General features: G+C 46.3%; 1 protein-coding gene across 1 annotated transcript in view; it reads left to right on the forward strand.

Moving 5' to 3' along the window:
- The window catches only part of G9a (histone-lysine N-methyltransferase G9a), a 187,259-nt gene that overhangs the window by 146,426 nt on the left and 21,089 nt on the right, over window positions 1-19,744 (forward strand). The window contains exon 22 of the mRNA XM_050191012.3: window positions 16,933-17,108. Within this exon, the coding sequence (XP_050046969.1) occupies window positions 16,933-17,108 (176 nt within the window). The remainder of the gene's footprint in view (window positions 1-16,932; window positions 17,109-19,744) is intronic.

The raw sequence follows: 19,744 nt of genomic DNA on the forward strand, positions 1-19,744 counted from the left end.
GGTGACTCCAATGACGCTGCGTAGACTCAACACACTCGGCAAACACTACAGTAGTGCAAGGGAGAGGAATTCTGCATGCGCATCGCCCACGTGGTACGATGTTCAACTCGGCTAGCAAAAGATCGGGCAGCTACTCAGTTGCTAAGTTCACGTGAACGAAGCTCGCTTTCTTGAGTCGAACGAGTAATTTCAATTCGTGCGAGGCTAAATAGAATGAGGGAAGCAAATTGCAACGCCTCAACGCCACGGTCCATCAGGTTGTGTCCCTCCACGTGCGACAGGCAGCTTCGTAAAGCCTTAGGCCTAAATCGTCGCTACCCTGACAACAACCGGCATCCAAAAACAACACCCAAAATGGGCGCAAAACAGGCAGCCGCGAGGAGACGTTAGCTCTGTGAGGTGGTCCTACTCCGCTCGGTGCACACAGCATCCGAGTTGACGGCGCCCACCGTCCCAGACGGTGTCGGAGCGCCCGGTGCCAGGCCGCAATACCAGTCAGCCCGTAGTGGCACCCGTGGCCCGCGGCCACCCGGCTCCCTGAGCCGCGACTTCATCCGAGTCAAAGAGATAGAAGAAGCTATTTACATAAGAAATTCGGACCACCCACGAGGCTTCCGTACTCACTCGCTTCAGGCTTGCCACTGCTCCGCGGGCGCTCAGCCTCGCTCTCCCAGGATGCAGACCACGTGGCTCTCGTACTCACGAATGTCATTAAAAAAAACACTTGCGAAAAGGCTTAGCATGTTGATAAGTTCAAACACACTACAGCCACCGTCGCCTCGCTCAAGAAAGCACGCCGCCAACGCTAGCGATCAAAATCCACGCTAGGCCTACGCTTCGGTTCAAACTAAGGTCTTGAACAAAGCAACACTGTTAAAATTATCGTCCGATGCCCCAAGAGGTCCACGTTGGGCAGCCAGATGTGGGAGATATGGGGTTCTCCTCTTCCGTACTCTTGGGACAAAGGAACGACAATACAGTAGTGCAAACAGTCACAAGGGCATTTATTGCACCTTTCATAGATCAATGCCAGCTAGCCGAGTTGCTATCCCCAAAACATGCCGATGGGCGCGCGACAAATCTAGAAGTCCGACTTACCGCGTCCGCATTGCGAGCGAATATGTTCGCCCCATGCTGGATCCCAACGCCTGGTCGTTCGCGTGTACAGTCACGCCAACGGTGTCCAAGGCGGCCACGCGAGACGGTCTCGCAGAAGCATGGTCGGCGCGGCACGCGGGCGGCACGTCCGTCCCCGCTCGCTTCCCGAACCCAAAGAGGCCAAGCGCCTTCCTTTCGGCGCCCAAGTAACCTCGCCTGTCGGCGGCGTTAGCAGCGCAACACTAGCGCCATCTCTCGCACTGCGCTTCAACCACTCCGAGCGCCAGGCCACGCGGCGGGCGAAGCCGCCCTGCAGGAGACGCGCTATGCGGGAAAAACATCAGGGGACGCGCGAGAGTCGCGCATCCCCACAGTTTATAAATCATATAAAGCATATAAATCACATCCAAACTTGCACAAGTGAAGGTAGATTTGACTTTGTGTGTATAACTATCTGCGTTGCTTTTCATTTTAATGTTACTTTGAAGGTGCCTGCAGGTTTTGCATGTAGGGCAACAACATGCTTTCATTACGGGGGAATGATGTTGGCTGACTTTTGCGTGCACTAATATGTCTTTAAAGTTCCTGTTGCAGCAATAGGTAACCCTTGGTACATCCGGGAATGCTTTTCTCAGACGCTTGTTACTTCATAATATTGGGTGGTATTTTTGTCGGATGTTGTTTATGTTTGGGAGTGCATTAGAATATTTTGTTATAAAGGCTGGCGGTCTGTCAGATTCTGGTGTAGGCGTTTAGCCAGTCGTTCGGCTCGCTGTTCGTCTGTTTCCTGGGCAATTCGTTTCCTCTTCATCTCAATCCAATGTCGATTCCAGGCCTCCTCCTGCTTATCATAATTGTCGCCGTCCAACTGCCGCCTCAACTGTGGTTGCGGCGCACGCGAGCTGTCCTTTTCAATCCTCTGCCATGTTATCAGGCATGCGACACAGCTGCCGAAGCGAGTGGAGGCGAGCGCAACGATGAGGAACGCGGTGTGATGTCGTACCAAACGGCGGCAGCGGAAAGGCACGGCGCTGTGCAGCGGTGGAACACCTGTGGTTCGGTGCTACTAGTAGCGCATGCTCAGTAGTGGCTAGAGAGCGAGAGAGAGAGAGAAATATCCACGGCAAGGCGCGCGTTGTGATGTAATGTGCCTCCTCGGAGCACCGCCACGGCGAAATCGCAAGTTCGCGGCCAGTAAAGCTTTCGCTTTAAAAGTGCTAACTGATGTGGAAGTGACATGCGAGTTACATACAGTAAGTACAGTAGAACCTCGTTGATAAGATCCCGTTTCATATGATTTCCCGGCGCCAACGTCGTGATTGAAAACACAAAAAATGACCCAATATAATTAGGCTTCTTTTTTACTGGTTAATATGTTCCCGGAATACAAAATTTTTCGGAATCAATGTTCAGTACATTTCCAAACTGGGATAACATGATATGTTTTCCAGCCACCAAATCCCACACAAACAAAAAAGCCACAGTTTCGCTTCAGGCAAAACATCGATTGCAATAGCAAATTATTAGAAAGCTATACAAAATAAGGATCATAGATTTATTGGCTGTATAAATGTGTAAACATTCGCTTACTAACTAAATTAACAACCATGGTACCACGTGCGCACAATCAAACATGAAGATGCCTCACTCGATGAATGCGGTCACTCGCTATCAAAATGCTGACGTGAGGAAGTGCAGCAGTAGCAGTGCGAGGATTGACCTTCGTGCTGCCTCTTGCTTCAATACAAATTAAGCGAAGCAAACACAGCGCAATGAAGCTGTCAGCACTCAGCGCACTTTGTCCCCATCACAGATTGCTTTCATGATAGGGCCCACTTGGCCACGCCATGCGCAGCTGCCATCGGTTCTGCTGTATTTAAAAAAACTCTCAATGTTACTCGCTTGCAATGAACGGAAGTAAGGTACACGTGTGTGGCCATGGGCAAAGATTGATGTGGGTGACATTGTGCGGTCGTGCATATAGAATTGTTATAGTACACACAACATTGTGCGGAGTGCAGGCAGGTTCCACCTACACGATGTTGTTCATGCATCATTTTATATAATCGTTATGTATCTATTTACACACACACAGACACACTCATATATAATTATGTATTATACATTATACATAGTTACATTCATTATATATCATTGTAACTCTTTCTGAATAGCGATTTTCATTATGTTTTGCTTCAGTAGCTCGACGTTCACTGCAAGATGCAGAGATTGTTTTATATAGGTGCAGGCTGCCAAGTCTTCTTCAATTTCTGGGAAGGCTCCTTTCTTGGGACGTCAGAAATCTCTCTACCCGCTTCACATTAAAGGCAGTTCTTTGTCATCACTGACTCTAGCTGGTTCTTGGTAGTTTCGGCAACCTAATTCGATTTCCACTTGCTGCTTCTCTGGAGCTGCAGCTCAGCAACAGGGAAACGAGGCGATCCTCGGTGTGGTCGCTCGGGTGATATGCGGTTTGCAGGCCTTGGAAAATGTTTCAGTAAGGTGGGCACGGGCTTTGATAATTTTGGTATTCTGCTTCCATCGCAGCTCCTAGTGATGATGGCAATAGATGCCTGCTGCTTTGCGCCACACTTCAAAACCGAAACCGTGATGGGATAAAGTAGTTAGTGCCCAAATAAAACACAAGACAGATTATGCACATCAAATTTTGGACGAGAACTTTGTATTATATGTGGGTTTTTTCATTGCTTTGCCCATTCTTCTTTTACACAATGTCTCCTCTTATATAGCAATGCCCTGCCAATTGCTCTTTTTGCAGTAAAACTGTTTAGGGGAATGTGGCTGAGTGCTTAGTATCAGTCGGCAACTAACTGCATCAGAGTTGCAAATTTTTGCTTTGTAATGTAATTATCAATGATTATAGTTACCTTGCGCACTTCTGACACAAAGAAACACCTTCTTTTCAAATTTTTCTTTTTTTCCAGTAATTTGTAATTTTTGTTTCTCACGTGTTCTGGCTCCACGTTGGAGGCCAGCTAGGAGTTTGTACGGCTGTGGTGGGGAACAGCAGCAAGCAGTGCAACCTATGTTGGAGTTCCGAAGCAGCCATACGACCAGGGTGTCAGTGAGAATGCACAGGTGTCATCAGTGATGAATTGTAACCAAGAACAGCCGTCAAATAGATCATTAGTACTTCCAAAGGGTGTGAGAACTTGCTTGTACAGCTTTGCTGTTTTTGAGGTATCAGTTGCTCAGATTAGCATACACCTGTGAAGTATTTCCTGCTTTTTCTTCTTTTGGTGCTGCTCTCGTGGTAACCTTTAAGGTTGGCATCCGACAAAGGTGCCGACAATGAAAGAGTGGTGACAGGACAGGTGGGACGCATTAACATCTGTTAGCAACCACCCAACCACCTGTTAGAATTGGAGAAATGCACATGGGCGCATGTGTGCTCATGGGAGTAATTCATGGTCATGAACAATTGCTCAATGGCTTGTGTCTTGTGGGTCCATGAGGTCATATACATAGAGGGAACATGATAGAGGGGACTTCAAAGCCATAGAGCTACCCTCTGCGCAAGATTGTGGGCTCTCTGCTGCTGCATCCAGCAGAATAATATTTGGCTTGCATGTTTATTATAGTATATTATATTATAATTATATAATTATAAAGTATATATATTATATTATATTATATTATATATAGTATATTATAGTATATTGTAGTATTTGGCTTGCATGTTTAATTATATTATATGGCCATGAAGAGAACCAACTTGGTTTTCTGAGAAGCGAGCTTCATCGTTGAGAAATTCATCTTTTTTTGGAAATTGAGTTTGGAAGTGCTTTGAAACTGGAGTAGCAGCACTTCCATTTACTTAGCCAATTTCGAACCACTGTGTTATACATAACCGAGGGCTGTAAATGCCGAGAGGAGCACTCCTGAAGGTGTTAGTGTATACATTCTTAAAATTATGTTGCTTACTGTATTAGTTGGGGAATTGTGTTGTTCAATTAAACCTCATAATAAACAGGGTGTCTACCAACCAGAAAAACTGGGAAATCTCAGGGATTTCGAGCATTCCGGAAGAACTCGAGAAAAACTCTGGAAACACTCCAGGAATTTGTGCTTCTATCAGGGAAAATTTGCTGCAATTTATTGAAGGAGAACGAAAGTCGCGGTAATGCTGGCCCGAGTAACAGGCAGGAATTGTAACGAATCATCTTTGACACTCTGTCATCGGCTGGAGGAGTTGCCAGTGTGCAGTCAATGACCGACTTTCCGGATGCCTGATAATTCGGACGGATTCACGGCACCATCACATACCCCATAGAGTCAGTGTATCAGAATGTCTTAAATTTCGGACGCAAGGCCCTTTGCCGTCCGATTTTCTGGGCTTTTTGCCATGACCGCAGGTCTGAAATGACATTAATCAAAGCCACCACCGCTACCGTTTTGATTACCTTAACACCTCGAACCGGCGCTTTTGCACGCAGATGCAAGAGCGCCGGTTGCACGTAGCCACCACCGTGGCAAACGCCGGGCCTAGCTGCATCGACGTTCGCTATTAAGCTTCTTGCCGTTTGGCATCATGTTTTTCATTGGACGAATTCTCCGCTTTCAGCAATGGCACCAATTTCGCCTTTTGTGGTCCTCGTGATTGGCTTCGAAGCTCAGAAAGAACAGTGCGTTGCATAATGCCGGTTCTCGAAAGTCAGCTTCGCCTCTGTACAGAAATGTTACTTGGTGAAGCATATGTAAACGTATTGCAGTGAAGCCTAACAAGTGTGGGAAGGGGCTATTGCCACGGGACACAGTATGTATTCCTTAATTATACACACGTGCACCCGGTATCTCCTGTCACAGTACAAGCACTGACAGGCCTTCAGAGCTTTTTTGAATGTGCCTGTGGCAGTTTGAGCCCTTGAGGGCAGTAAAAGACATGCATTCATTTTTTCCTACTGGCCGATTTTTCTGACGTTTTCGCGGCCCCTAGGCAGTACAAAAAATCACTTTGATTGTACGACTGACAAAGAAGATGCTTCAAATGGTCTGTGGGACGAATGAGTGACGGAAGGAGGACGAGAACAGAAAGGACCTATGCATTGATGAATGAACCGCCGTTTTGAAAGAGCTTGAGCTCCAAAAATAAGCTGTTGGCTGATGCCGAGATGCAGCTGTCCCTCATCCAAACCAATATAAACTTTTCAAAGCAGTGAAACACAACAGTGAGGCGTCGTGCGCGGGCTGAGGGTATGTAAGGACAGCTGAGGTTGACTTACGAGCTCTTGAGAGAGAATCTCAATTGTTACAAAGTTCGGGTCTCATACCACTGAGCTTGCTATCAGTTGATAGAAATAGCTCATATACGAAAATATGTTCTTCTGTATGCATTCCATTTTTATTCCTTCTTGAGAATGTCTGACTCGATTTGCAATTTTTTTTAAGACATTTTGTTTGCTGTGCATTTTACTAACATCTCCCTTCTATTCTCTTTTGAATAAAATGAACACTACTCCTTAGTATTCAAATTGGATTGTCGTTTTTTTTTTTTTATTTTTTCACATGCTTACTGGAGAGTGACAGCATTGGGTGACATGGTTCTAGCCCATTTTGACATAAAACATAGTTCTGTGTCACCCAGGGAATTTGGAAATGTCAACTTGGTAGACACCCTGATAAAGAAATGGGTTATACAACAAAACCTCATTAAAATGTACCCGCTCAAAACACACTAATACTTAAGTAATTGTGGCAGACCATCTCACGATGACTGTTGACGGTAATGTGTTAGCATTGAATCAATATAGCAACATAATGTATTACCACCATCGAAATGAGTTTTGCATGAGGCATATACTGCAGCGAGACTCCTCTTTCACACATCGCTAAGAACACTCAATGTTATCTAGCACTGCTGCCATGGGGCATGCAAGTGGCCTCCGAAATGCATGGTACGCGAGTGAGTGTGAACACTCAGGAAGGTGTCATGTGGCAACTTATCTCCTCTCTCGCAAATCTTTTTGGACATGATGCGCCATTTAGTGGCACTGCTGAGAAGTCCACGCGTGGCCTTCGAGATGAGAAGCTGGTGCGCCATACCTGTGAACGCTGAGAATTAATTGTGCCCTCGCTTGCTGCACAGTCAGTGGTGCATCCTCAGTGATCCCAGTTAGCAAGAGGTTCATTGAAGTGCATTCATGGCCCAGCTTGCTAAAGCATAAGCGTGAAAGATGTTCACTGAAAAGCAGCACATAACCAGTGCATTTGTGGCGCAGCCTTTTAAAGCGCCAGGTTGCTGTCTTTGAGGAACCCTTGTGATGTTGGTTCGATTCCGCTCAGAATTGGACAAATTTAGGAGATCTTTTTCGTCATTGTAGAACGGCAAATTCCCAGTGGCACATGCCTACATACCCAAGGTGCCATCATAGAGGTTCAGTGAAGAACAGCACAGACCCAGTGGCACATACACAGCGCTCCAAGTCAGTGTCCAAGAGTTTGTTAGAACTGCGGTACCTACCCAGTCCCGTGTCAACAGGGACTCATGTCGGCGTGAAAGAGGTTCGTTGAAGAGTTGCACGTATGTACACACTGCCACCTACTCAGTGACTGAAGTTGTTTCGATGGTTAGTTTCGAACCCTGTTACCTCATCACAGCTGCCCGATGTACTACTCATTCCGCCATTAACTACCTAGTGACCAGGTGAGTGGGAAAATGGTTAGATACAAACAGACATAGATAGATACATAGATAGGAACATAGATAGCCTCCGGAAAATGTGTTAAGTATCTAAGACTGTGAACGCATTAAAAGTAGTTGTGACGAATCCCCAACCGTCTCCATAAAGATTGTGTTGGCTGACTGCTTAAACTGTAGTGGCTTGTCATATACCTACTAGTTTGTGTGTACCATGATCACCTGCAGAAGCTGACTGCGCTGTCTTGACTTACAGTATGCTGCGCTGTGCCACAAAATATCTTGCGCTGTTCCAGAATGTGCAGGGACTGGATACCAATCATTACAGCTTCAGTGCAGGTGCAGTGATGCCTCTACGGATAAGCATCGGAAATGCTCGGGAGACGTGGCGGCGGCCACCGATCAGTACACCTGTATGGCCTGTTGCCACTAACTCTATTGTGATGAACATCTTCACTTCTCTGGTTGGCAGCGCTTTTGACTTAGTGTCATTGGAAGCCTACTGCATGCTTTTAACCCAAACGAGGTGCCGATATTTGTCACTTGCAGCCTGAAGTCGTCACATACGCTCAGCAAACTATGCACTGCAATCGTGCATCGCCTGCACAACCAGGAGTGGCACAGGCACAAACAGACAGATGCTCTCACAAATGCATACAAGTGTACTGGCAAAAGGGTACAGCATGCGCCTAGTAGGGGACATGCTGCACACAATTAATAGCATGGTGTGATCGGCACCGTGCGGCAGCGGATACCGCATGCAAAGAAGCGCCATCTGTTCTCACTCAGTTGATCATTGTATAAGCACGTAGACACACGCATTGGGGAAAGCTCGATGAGTCGATACATTGTCCATTCCACTGCTATGGTCCCCTAACAAATTTTCTGAATGTTGCCTGTGCTTACTGCACCACTTTCGGAGAGAAGGAGGGAGAAAAAGAAAAGTTGCCTTTAAGTGCATACTTTAAATAACATTTACTGTGGTGTCGCATTTCTTCCTTTGTTGAGGCTGTTGCATGTAAGGAGCCACAATTTTTTATAATTGCCCGTTAGTGCGTGTAGTGTTTCGTACGTAGTTATGACGTGTTCCCCCCAGGTACATATTAACAAGATTCCACTGGTATGAGCTAATGGGTATAGCAATGTAATTGTAATTCTCCTTTAAAGGGGCCCTGAACCACCTCTCAGGCTTGGTGAAAACAAACAGTCAGGAGATAGCATACACTGCTATGAACATCTCAGCCAAACTTTGCAGTCATGCATGGCGTGTGGATCTCGCAAGCAGAGCACGAAGCCGCCTTTCTCTCAAACGCTGTCTTTTCAATAGAATCCTGCTCCTCACTCTTTTCTGGATGCCTTATTTCATAATACACAGATTCCCATATGCAGCTGCTATTGGCCAATAGCTGACGTCAATCAAGAAGGGTGTTTGGATCAGTGCGCTTCTTCATACTGTTACTGTGTATATTTATTGACACGGTTTAATAAACAGGCTGAAGCAAGTGAAAATCACCTTTCGAATTTTGATAATAATTACATACTTCTGGAAGAAGTCGACTATCATCTGCTCACACTCGGCTGCGGCCGCCCGTGTAGGAATTAAACTTTGGCCACCCTGCTTATCCTTGTTGTAGCTGTCTGGTCTCGCTAATTTCGACTAGTTTTGAACACTCAGCTAGCCTCGAACCACACGAAGCCACACGAAAAGTCAGGCCACACAAACACTTGCCAACATGCGCTCACTCCTGGCCGCTCCTGGTTACACGCCTAGGCAGAATGCTTTGTAATAAGCTTCAAAATGCGCGAGTTGGAAGTGGCTACTATCCAATCAAACTGGTGCAGGACAAAGCCAATCCGCACCACATAGTGCAGCCAGACAGGAGCATATGAGCATGAGAGCTCACTCTAGATCTGTCGTGCACAAAGCAAATACTGTGGTTGCGTGTGGCTGTGGTCTGCTACGTAGCGTATATACCGCGGCCGTCGTGGGTTGCCGTGACAAGTCCACTGGCTGAGCGCACTGCAGCTCACTGAGGACAATCTCGTTTGGCGTGTCGTAGGTGCCGAAATCGTAAATAGTGGTGTCTACCTGAATATCTAATATCAAATTTGAACTGCACGCCACAGTGATGTTCAGTAGGCAGAGCATTGTGGGCGCACCCTACTCTGCCGTAGCATTCACAGGGCAAATTATTGAATAAGGAGCGGAAGCACAGTGAATGGTGAGTTTAATTGCCAATAACTCTGCTTCCGCTGAACACACTGAAGAACTTTTTGCGGCAAAGTATTTCTGAAATAGTCTAATTTAACTTCAAATGTATTTCTCAACTTCGGTAAAAAGTGGTTCAGGACCCCTTTAGAGAGAGAGAAAGTTTTAATGATAAAATAAAATGCAGAGAGGTTTGCCTAAGGTACATTCCTTTAGCCAGCTACTCTGCGTTGGGGGAAGGGGAAGAGGGAAAGAAAGGGAAGAAAAAGGCGCATGATGGGTGACGATGATGAGGAAAGATTTAAAGCATGTAAGCAATTTGGGCTACTTAAGGCCTACAGTCGAGGCCCGTGCTTTTTAAAAAATCTAGTAAGGTCTGGATAGCCTTGAACTCAATTTAATGTCTGGCCAAGGGCCTAAAATAATGTCCTCTGACATCAGTGGGCCGCCGAGGCACGTAAGGACATTGTTCAACTTTTGATGCTCTTCCACATACTGAGGGCAGTCGCACAGCACATGACTTATAGTCTCATTCACATTGCACAGCTCACAGTGTGGAGAATTGGTGCATCGCACGAGGGGCACATACCAGTGCGTAAACACCACCTCCAACTGAAGTCTGTGCAGGAAACTGGAACAGCTGCATTGAATTTTGGGTGGTAGCCTAAATTTCATGGTAGAGTCCTATCTTCGGATTCATCTGTGGCGACTATCCGGATTGTCCCAATGCTTTTCTGTCCCTGTTTGGATGACACTTGAGAGAAGGCAGTTGATGTCTGCTCTTGAAAAAGGAATTGCAAGCAGTGGCCCTGGTTCTTAGAGTACCTTCTTCACTTTGGCATTGGCTAGTTCGTTGCTGTGTATGCCACAGTGACTGGGAAACCACTGAAATGTAATGTGGTAGCCATTCTCTTCTGCTAGAGTACATAGCTCGGCAGTATGAAGAGCCAATACTCTGCAAGAGCTTTCTTTCATGATGACTCTAAGTATTTCCAGAGCTGATTTCGCGTCACTAAAGACTTCCATACATGAAGAGGCTGTTGCAAGATATAGTGCACTGCCTTTCTGATTGCCACTAGTTCCGCGGATGTTGGTGTTGTCGTGTTTCGAAAACGAAAGCGTCGAATGACTTGATGCGCAGGCATGACGAAAGCCGCACCTGATGCGTACGACGAGACCGCTCCATCTTTATATACGTTCACCAATGAGGCATATTCTTTTAACATATGTTCAAGTGTTAAATGTCTGAGTCCCACGGTAGGTATTTGCGATTTTTTAGAAATTCTGGAAATTGAGAGATGTACCCATATTTTGGGCATTACCCATGGCGGGGCATACGTGGAAGATCAGCAGGGGCAAAGTATGATAGTATAGCAGATTCTTGGCATTTAATGGCTCTCTAGAAAGTAGAGTCCGGCCATATGCCGGGAAGTGTTGACAAGGGTTGGCGTCGGTGATGACACAGCAGCCGCAGGAATAATCGCAGAGGTTTCTCCTCGCAGAAAGACAGGTATAGGGGTGACGCGAGCTTCCTCAATTGTACCATAAATTGAGGTGCAACATGCAATCCCTAGGCATGTTATCAGCATCTTTGCCTGAACACTTCCAGCATACACAAACAGGGCAGGCTCATACCTGATAAAACTGTGTTCCTGGCATGTCAGTTCATTGCGGCACTTCCCCAGTAAGGATGGTGAGCATTGAAGTCTCCAGTAACAATGCGAGAGCCTAGAGAACCTTGTAACACAGTCGATAGGTAGGAGAGGTCAAGTATTTGTCTAGGAGGTATGCAGGCGTCGATGATCGAAAACACCTGTAGCTTAAGTTTTAATGTCACACACACATACTCAGTCCTGTCATGTGGAGAGACCGTATGCCTAACAAACATCATGCCATTGTGTATACACCTGAACACTTTGCTCTTATGTCCATCTTCATGTGACCATAGCTCAATGTATCCGGAAAGGTGAAATGGCGACGTGAGATTTGACTCGCATATCATGATCATTGGGAAGTGGTATTTGAAAACTTGTCTAAAGTCAGAGAAGCGGCCACTTAGACCATTGCATTATAACAGAATGATGCACCTTCTGTTGCAATGACCAGTGTTTTATCGTGAGAGCAATGATTGCCACCCTTACTTTATATCCGCTGATAGCAGCTCCATGGCATCTAACACCTTCACAATAGATATTGCAGTTGGCGTTGCCAATCTGGAGAGCAACATTCGCATAGTGTTTACTAGCTGTTTAAGCATGCCTATCACCTTTTCATTTCCAAGCCTTTCATTACCCTCTTGGCTCTTGGGTAACGCCGAAGAAATATTTGCACCTGAAGCCCTTTGAGGTAGCGAAGGCCACTCAGCAGCCAAAGAGGTTAGATGCATGGTGGAGGATGCTTCGTTCCTTGACGGGCGCGGAGTTACTGGGGGAGGCGTACCTTGTGTGTGTGGGCCTTGTCCTCTCTGTGGTATGTTTTGCAGCCAAAAACGCAAAGGAAGTGCCTCTTTCAACCGGGACTCATTCTGGGAGCAGCAATGCCGTTGTCGCAACCAGCGCCTTTTCTTGCGGAAGGAATCGGCAGCCTCCTTATGCATGGAGTTCTCTCTGACCACTTTTCTCAGAATTTGTCTCTCCTGTGCCACTTTGGGGCAATCCTTGGATGTCGCTTCATGGGCTCCGGAGCAGTTTGCGCGTTTCATGGCTTCAGCTTCACAGGATTCTATCTGATGATTACCACCACATCTTCGGCACAATGCAGGATTCCTACACACAGCACTCATGTGACCCATTTTAATACACTTGTGACACTGTAATGGTAGTAGCACATATGGTCACACTGAATGCCTCACATACCCTATTTTGATTGATGCTGGCAATGAGTCTGACTCGAAGACTAACTTTATGCACCGGGAGCAGCCGAATTGGTGAATGTCAAGGATTTGCAGTGTGATGATAGTAGAGATTGATGTCAGTGTCCACGTCTGATACAAACCAGTGCAGGTGTCCTTGTATGCTAGGAATGAGCAAACTGGAATGTTGCCAACCGCTTGAATAGCTTTCAAAGCCTCCAATAATGCTTGAGAACTCACGTCCAGCATCAGAATGTTCTTCCGAGCATTAATACAGATCTCTCTGATATGTCCTGAAGCCATTCGATTGAAATATTCGGTCATTGATTGCCTGTTCAGCAAATTCATATTTGCTCCTGCTGTAGTTGGTGTGTAGCCAACGGAGAAGACCCGTTCACCACATCTGCTTTTATGAGTGGAATCGCTGCCTGTTAATGACCTGCGAAGCTTGCGCTTCAAGTGGCATGATTGGACTAGCGTATAATCACTGTCTGAGTCCATCTCTGCTGCTGTTGAGCTGTCAGATAAATTGGGAAGCCTATAATCCGTAATGTTGCGGTTTTCCAAGGGCAGGGCTGCCGCCTTAGGACTCGCCTTGTCAGGAGGGCGCGGAGGTTCTCCATGCCCCATCCTGGAGGACGACGTCTTTGGTGAAGCTCCTGATAGCTAGAAGGCGCGCAACTTCAAAGAACCCCAGAACAAGGACATTTGTTCCACACTTCTTTCTTCTTCCAGGGCCCCTTTAAATTCTCATAGAAATTTAGGCATTTAAAATCTCATTTTGGTTAAGCAAAAAATGTGTTTTAAAGAAATATGACAAACCTTCTTAGTTCAGAATGAAGGTTTACTGATCGTTCTGTGCCAATTGGACCAATATGTGGCAGTGTGCGACTTAACTTGTAACTCATCTGATTCAGCTGTTCAGAACTGCTCCAAGCTCTTGGCTACCTGGCAATGCACTAAGCTGGCCACACTACAAGTTGGCGGCCACACATGCACTCTACTGCTGCCACCTCGCAGTGCAGTCTACCAACGCTGCTGATTCCCACACTTTCCTGTGCTCTGTGCGCACAGGTTGGGATGCCTTGGTTGGTAGAGCTTGTGGTTTGCGGCACGTGGAGAAAGGATGCTTCGGTAGATGTTGCACCATCTAACTGTGGCTGCAATGAACTGCAACATATGCGAAGTCAAGAGGTCTTCAACGCCCTGGGACTGTATTTTATAACAATCCATTTCATTTTACATTCTTTTCCTTTCTTTTGTCATTGCCTCAGACGAAGTTGTGCCGCAATTATTGCCAAGATTGGGCACTCGGTGCAGCAGATAAGAATAGAAAATAAAATGAATTGTTACAAAATACAAACCTCTGCTCGTACTATTCTAGGCCATCGCTTGGCTTATTTGTTTTGTATATATGCCGACAAAGCACTGCAAGCTTCCGATTTCATGCAACACTCGTTGCTGTACTTGAATGGAGTCAATGCTCTAAGCCTCATAATTCATGCACTGGCCATCGCCATCTTAAAGATATGTTTTTTTGTTTAGAAGTGTCCAGTTGCATAGTCTGATGAGGGTACAAAATGTTAAATGTTTTTATGATCCATTATGCCACTATACTTGTGTGCATATGATGGCAAAACTTGATTAGCAATGACAGATATACTAGAGAATGCAGTCACCTCGTTGATGAAGATGAGGCAGAAAATATTTTTCAATTCAGTGGTGCAGAGCAGGTTTTTTCACTGGCTTGCCCGGTGGTTACTGATAACATTTCCCCCTTTCCTGGTGGCCAATGTCAGCTGCGAAGCCAGGCAACCATTACAATAAAGTAATGGATATAACAAAGTAATTGCCACTCCTCCTTGAACTTCATTATGGCAGACTAACATGTGTTGCTATTTAATTTGCGCTACTGTATTTGAGCTCTAGTGTAGTTAAACTTGATTAAAACGAAGTTGATGAGGCACTGTGATTGCTTTGTTATTACTATTTCTTTGTTGTAGCCACATGCGACCTTGACCACAGATGCTTTACTACGGTTGCTAGAATTTAAAATTGGTTGCCAGAGGTGCCATTACTATGACCTACCTGACCGCTGGGCTGCTTTGCTTGTGGCAATAAAGCACTCACCGAGTTATTTCTCTGCTTTTTCTACATTCTCAGTTATTTGGCCTGAATGGCACCCTTGTGTGTCTATGGCCAATGTTATAAAGGCAACCTAAATTTTAGCCGACATGCAACATTTCTTTGGATTATTTTGGACATGGCTTGTGTGCTCAATAGCCATTTGGTTTGGCCACTGAGCCTAACCATTTTTATGATATGTGCTAAGCATCAAATGAACCAAACCTCAACTTTTTTATTTCTGGCTCACCATCTTTAGCAACAAAGTTGCTAAAAAGTGAAGGTGCTATGTTCACATTTTGTAAGCCAGATATATTGTAGCTATCGTCATGAAGCACTGCCTGCTAACAGTGATTAAACCTGAGATTGGGCAGTCGTTACAGACTAGCTAGTGGTGTTTTAACTGAGGTAGCATGGAGATTTGTGGCTGACTTGCTGACAAGTTGTCAGGGCTGAATGCCCGCTAATTTTTCTGAGTGCTAAAAGGTTAAAATTGATAAAAGCTTGCATGTGGCCAAAACGATCATGTTCTGCAGTGCCGGTAATGCACTCAGACCTTGTGTAATTGCTGCATATTGTTGTCACAGAATCCATATCTGAATGTTGCACATTGAACTTCACACTTGGGACCTTTAAAATGCCACTCATGGTAGCACTCAACACTTTTCAAAGTGAATATACGAGTTGGAATGGCCATTTACGTTTTTCTTTAGGGAAAATGTTTGTCATATGTGTTGGTAGGGAAGTTTTGCTTCGTCAAAATGAGGTGGCAGGTGCATATATTGCTATGGGGCCTGGAAGGGGAATTTAATTTTGTTTGTTATATCCATTATTCTGCTCTGTCCTGGGGCGATATTCTCGGGCAGTCACTTTCGCAGATAGTTTCACTTTCGTGAGATTTCACGACATGCAGCACTGCACAATGCATCTGAGCATACAACAGCTGACAGAATTTCTTGCACTGTGCCAAACTTGCTGTCTTCCCACAGTACCAAAAGTGCTGTTTGCTGTCTATTTCAACATTTTCATTGCCATGTCTCGCGAAATCTCACAAAAATGAAGCTATCTCCGTAAGTGATCATCCGAGAATGCGGTCCCTGTCGCATTATAGTGAGGTTGGCCTGTATAGGAACACCGTCACAAATTTAAATTGAATGAAATGTTAAAGCGTGCTTGTCACCAGAGGTACTGTCGCATTCAGTATGAGCTGCAACACTCGAGCTGCGGTTGCAGCAACTCTCTCTAGAAAAAAAAAATGGAGAGGGTGGCGCCATTTGAGCATTGCGCATACTCCCCTGCTTTCTGTCATTTGCTTACTTCGTGGATCGATGTACATCTGCTTACTTTGTGGAGCGATATACACTGGCCCACTGAGCAGCTATTGCTCCATTATGGATTTAAGTAAAAAAGGAAAAAAAAGAAAAGAAAACAGGAATAGTTATAAAGCTAGGGCAGTGTGCACCATGACGAAGCACACTGTGCTAAGGGCTATGGACTTCCAGGCTACTCTGCAGGCCACTGCATTATCGCTCCGTGAAGAAAGCAGGCAGCTGAAAGCATGGGTGTATGTGCATTTCTGGAATGGCGAAACCCTCCACTTCTCTTCTCGAGAGCGTAGCTGCAGCCACTGCTCATGGGCTGCGGCTCATCTTGATCGCAACAGTACTTGTGGGAACAAGGTGGTTGACCTAAAGGCTAAATTATCAAGTATTTTTTTTTTCAATAATTTATTTTGTTGGCATCATTGTGCAAAAGGCATATGCTGTTTCTGTCATAGTATTTAATTTTTTACTGTGCTCTCATTTACCACCTCTTTCTTGAAGTGTCCTTACGGTGTGATACTTTCTGTTTTTAAAGTTAAAATGTAAGCTAGTGTATTTGCTTAGACCTTTGTTAGACCATTAAACCAAGGTTACAAGAGTCATGACATTTATAATTTTTGGTCACAGTGTCTATAGAAGTGTTAGATGACTGCGTTGGCATGGTATGCAGGATGGAGAAACATACTGTCTGGATGCCCGGCATTATGGCAATGTGAGCCGGTTTGTGAACCACCTGTGTGAGCCAAACCTTGTGCCTGTACGAGTTTTTGTGGACCACCAGGACCTGCGGTTTCCTCGAATGGCCTTCTTCAGTTCACGGCCCATTGCTCGCAATGAAGAACTGGGGTAAGTGTAAGGGTGTTTCTAGTGGTTTTAGGCAGCCTTGTACAGTGTTGCATTGATTCACCGGCACCATGGGGTGAAGAAAACCTGTCATGTCCTTGTGATATGTCTGTTTCCTTTTGCATGATTGAGTTTGCCAAGACTTTTATACTATTTGTGAGGACTGCCTGCATTACTTTCTTTTTGTGCATACAGCTGGGACACTTCTTGCATGAAAGTGACTCATATATTCTCAGCGTTGAAGCACTCACTGACCTTGGTTCTGTATATTCTCAGTGTTGAAGCATTGACTGACCTTTAGTTCTGATAGCTCTGATTTCATGTGCATGGTTTTTAGATGTTCTTGCTGTACGTTTGCTGAAATAAATAAAAGGACATTAGAGGTAGAATAATTTAAACTCTATATTAGAAAATTGCAGTTTCATAATAGCAAAATGGGGACACTCTTGCGTGAGAAAAGACAGGAAAATGAAGGCCCCGGAAAAAAGAACCACATAAGAGATAACCTCATGGAAAGAAAATGTTGATTGGGTTTTCTGAGCATGCTCTACAACTTTTACCATTAATGTCGGGCCATGAAACGAATATTTAAAAATTTTCATAATTATACTTAGCTAATTAGCTAAGGAATGACACTTAAATGAATAATCTAGCTCATGACAGCTATGAACAGTATGTCGGTTGCCTCAGTTGCCTAGGGTGTATAGCTATTTAAAAAATGGGGGTTCAAATTAAATGAAACACCCTTTATATTGTGCGCTCATACTTAACGGAATAGAGAGAGAGAGAGAATAAACTTTTACTGAGCCCTTAGTAAAGGTTGGTGCGCGCTGGCACCAGATGGGGTGGAACCTTCTTCTCAGGTCCCATGTGCGTCCAGCAGTTCCTGGCCCCTAGCTGCCAGCGCGAGCTGGGTCGGTAGGTCGGCGCTGGACAACAAGGTCTCCCATCGCTCGGGGGGGGGGGGGGGGGGGGAGTAGGGATGGGGGGGGGTTATAGAGCTTAGTGCACTCTGCAAGGATGTGTGCTAGAGTGCCTTCTGATCGTCTGCAAAACGGCATGAAGTGTCATGTTCTGCTGGGAACATCTTGTGCAAGAGCATGGGATGCACTAGCGACCCTGCTTGCGCGCGTCGCACGATCGTTTGCTGCCTTCGGCTGAGTTGCAGATGCGGACGGGGAAGCCTACATCTGCCGCCTCTGTACATTTGGGTGATGTCTTTGTAATTTGTCACGGGGTGCAGTAGCTCTGGCTCGTCCTCGGCTTGGACGAGTTAGAGTCTGTGACCACGGTCCTCACTCCCGGTTGTGCGAGGGCCACTGCCACGTTTTCTTCTTCGGCTGTATTTGTCATCCGTATCGACACGCCTGTGACCAGTTTATCGATGGTGGTGACGACCGCCGTTGCTCTGGTGCCATGCTTGGGAAGCGAGGCGTCCGCGTAGAGAACCTCAGGGTCCTCTTCCAGCTGTCGAGCCAGTGCCTTTGCCCGCGCAGAGCATCTCTCGTCATTCCTCCCCGGCTGCATGTTCTGGGGGAGGGGCTTGGTCTTAATAATGTCTCTCCACGTTGTGGGGAGCGGCTCTGTTGTCGGTTGTTGTTCAATTTGCCATCCTATCTTGCGTAGGACGACCCGGCCGTGCTCTGTTCGGCTCAGCCTTACTCTCTGGTGGGATAGGTGTGCTTCCACCAGCTCTTCCATTGTGTTGTGGGCACCCATGTCCAGCAGCTTCTGCATTGACGAGTAGACTGGGATTCCCATGGCAAGTTTGGCTGCTTTCCTTATCGTCGTGTTCAGCGTCTCGCGGTTCACCTTCGTAAGCTGGAGGTACGGGGCGGAGTATGTTATGCGTGACAGGACGAATGCCTGCACCAGGCGCAGTGCGTCTTCATCTTTGATTCCTCTGTTCCGGTTGGTGACTCTTCGGATCATTCTCATGACTTGCTCTGATGTGGTCTTGATTTTGTTGACGGCTGCGTGCGCCTTGCCGTCGCATGGTTCTCAGAAGACTTCAAGCACACCTGGACGAGACGTGTCAGATGCCGGCGACCATGTATGGATTCCGCCAGCACCTGAGCACCCAAGACGTCCTGATCCAATTACACGAACTAGTGATTAAGAGAGCAACGAGGCACGCGCCCCGGGATATACTGGCTTGGGACCTCAAGGGGGCCTTCGACAACGTTTCCCACGCCAGCGTGCTCGAGAACCTGCACAAGACGGGGTGTGGCTGCAAGACCTATGGCTATATTAAAGATTTTTTAACCAATAGAACAGCGACTATCCAGATAGGAAAGGAACAGTCCGAGCCTGTGGAGCTCGGAGACTGGGGTACCCCACAGGGGTCGGTCCTGTCGCCTCTGCTTTTCAACCTGGCCCTCCTGCCCCTGCCCGAACTACTCAATCAGATCGAAGGTGTGGACCACGCGTTCTATGCCGACGATATAACGGTGTGGACGAATTGCGCGGGGTCCAATGCCTGGGCGGAGGAAGCTCTGCTGAGAGCGGCAACGACCGTCTACGAGTATGCCACGACCTGCGGCCTGAGCTGCTCTCCACAGAAATCGGAGCTGCTCATGCTACAGCCCGGAAGACCAAAGAAAGAGCCACTGCCGAACATAATTATCACCATCGACGGC

Source organism: Dermacentor andersoni, chromosome 1 (assembly GCF_023375885.2).
Source record: "Dermacentor andersoni chromosome 1, qqDerAnde1_hic_scaffold, whole genome shotgun sequence".
In the NCBI taxonomy this organism is placed as follows: domain Eukaryota; kingdom Metazoa; phylum Arthropoda; class Arachnida; order Ixodida; family Ixodidae; genus Dermacentor; species Dermacentor andersoni.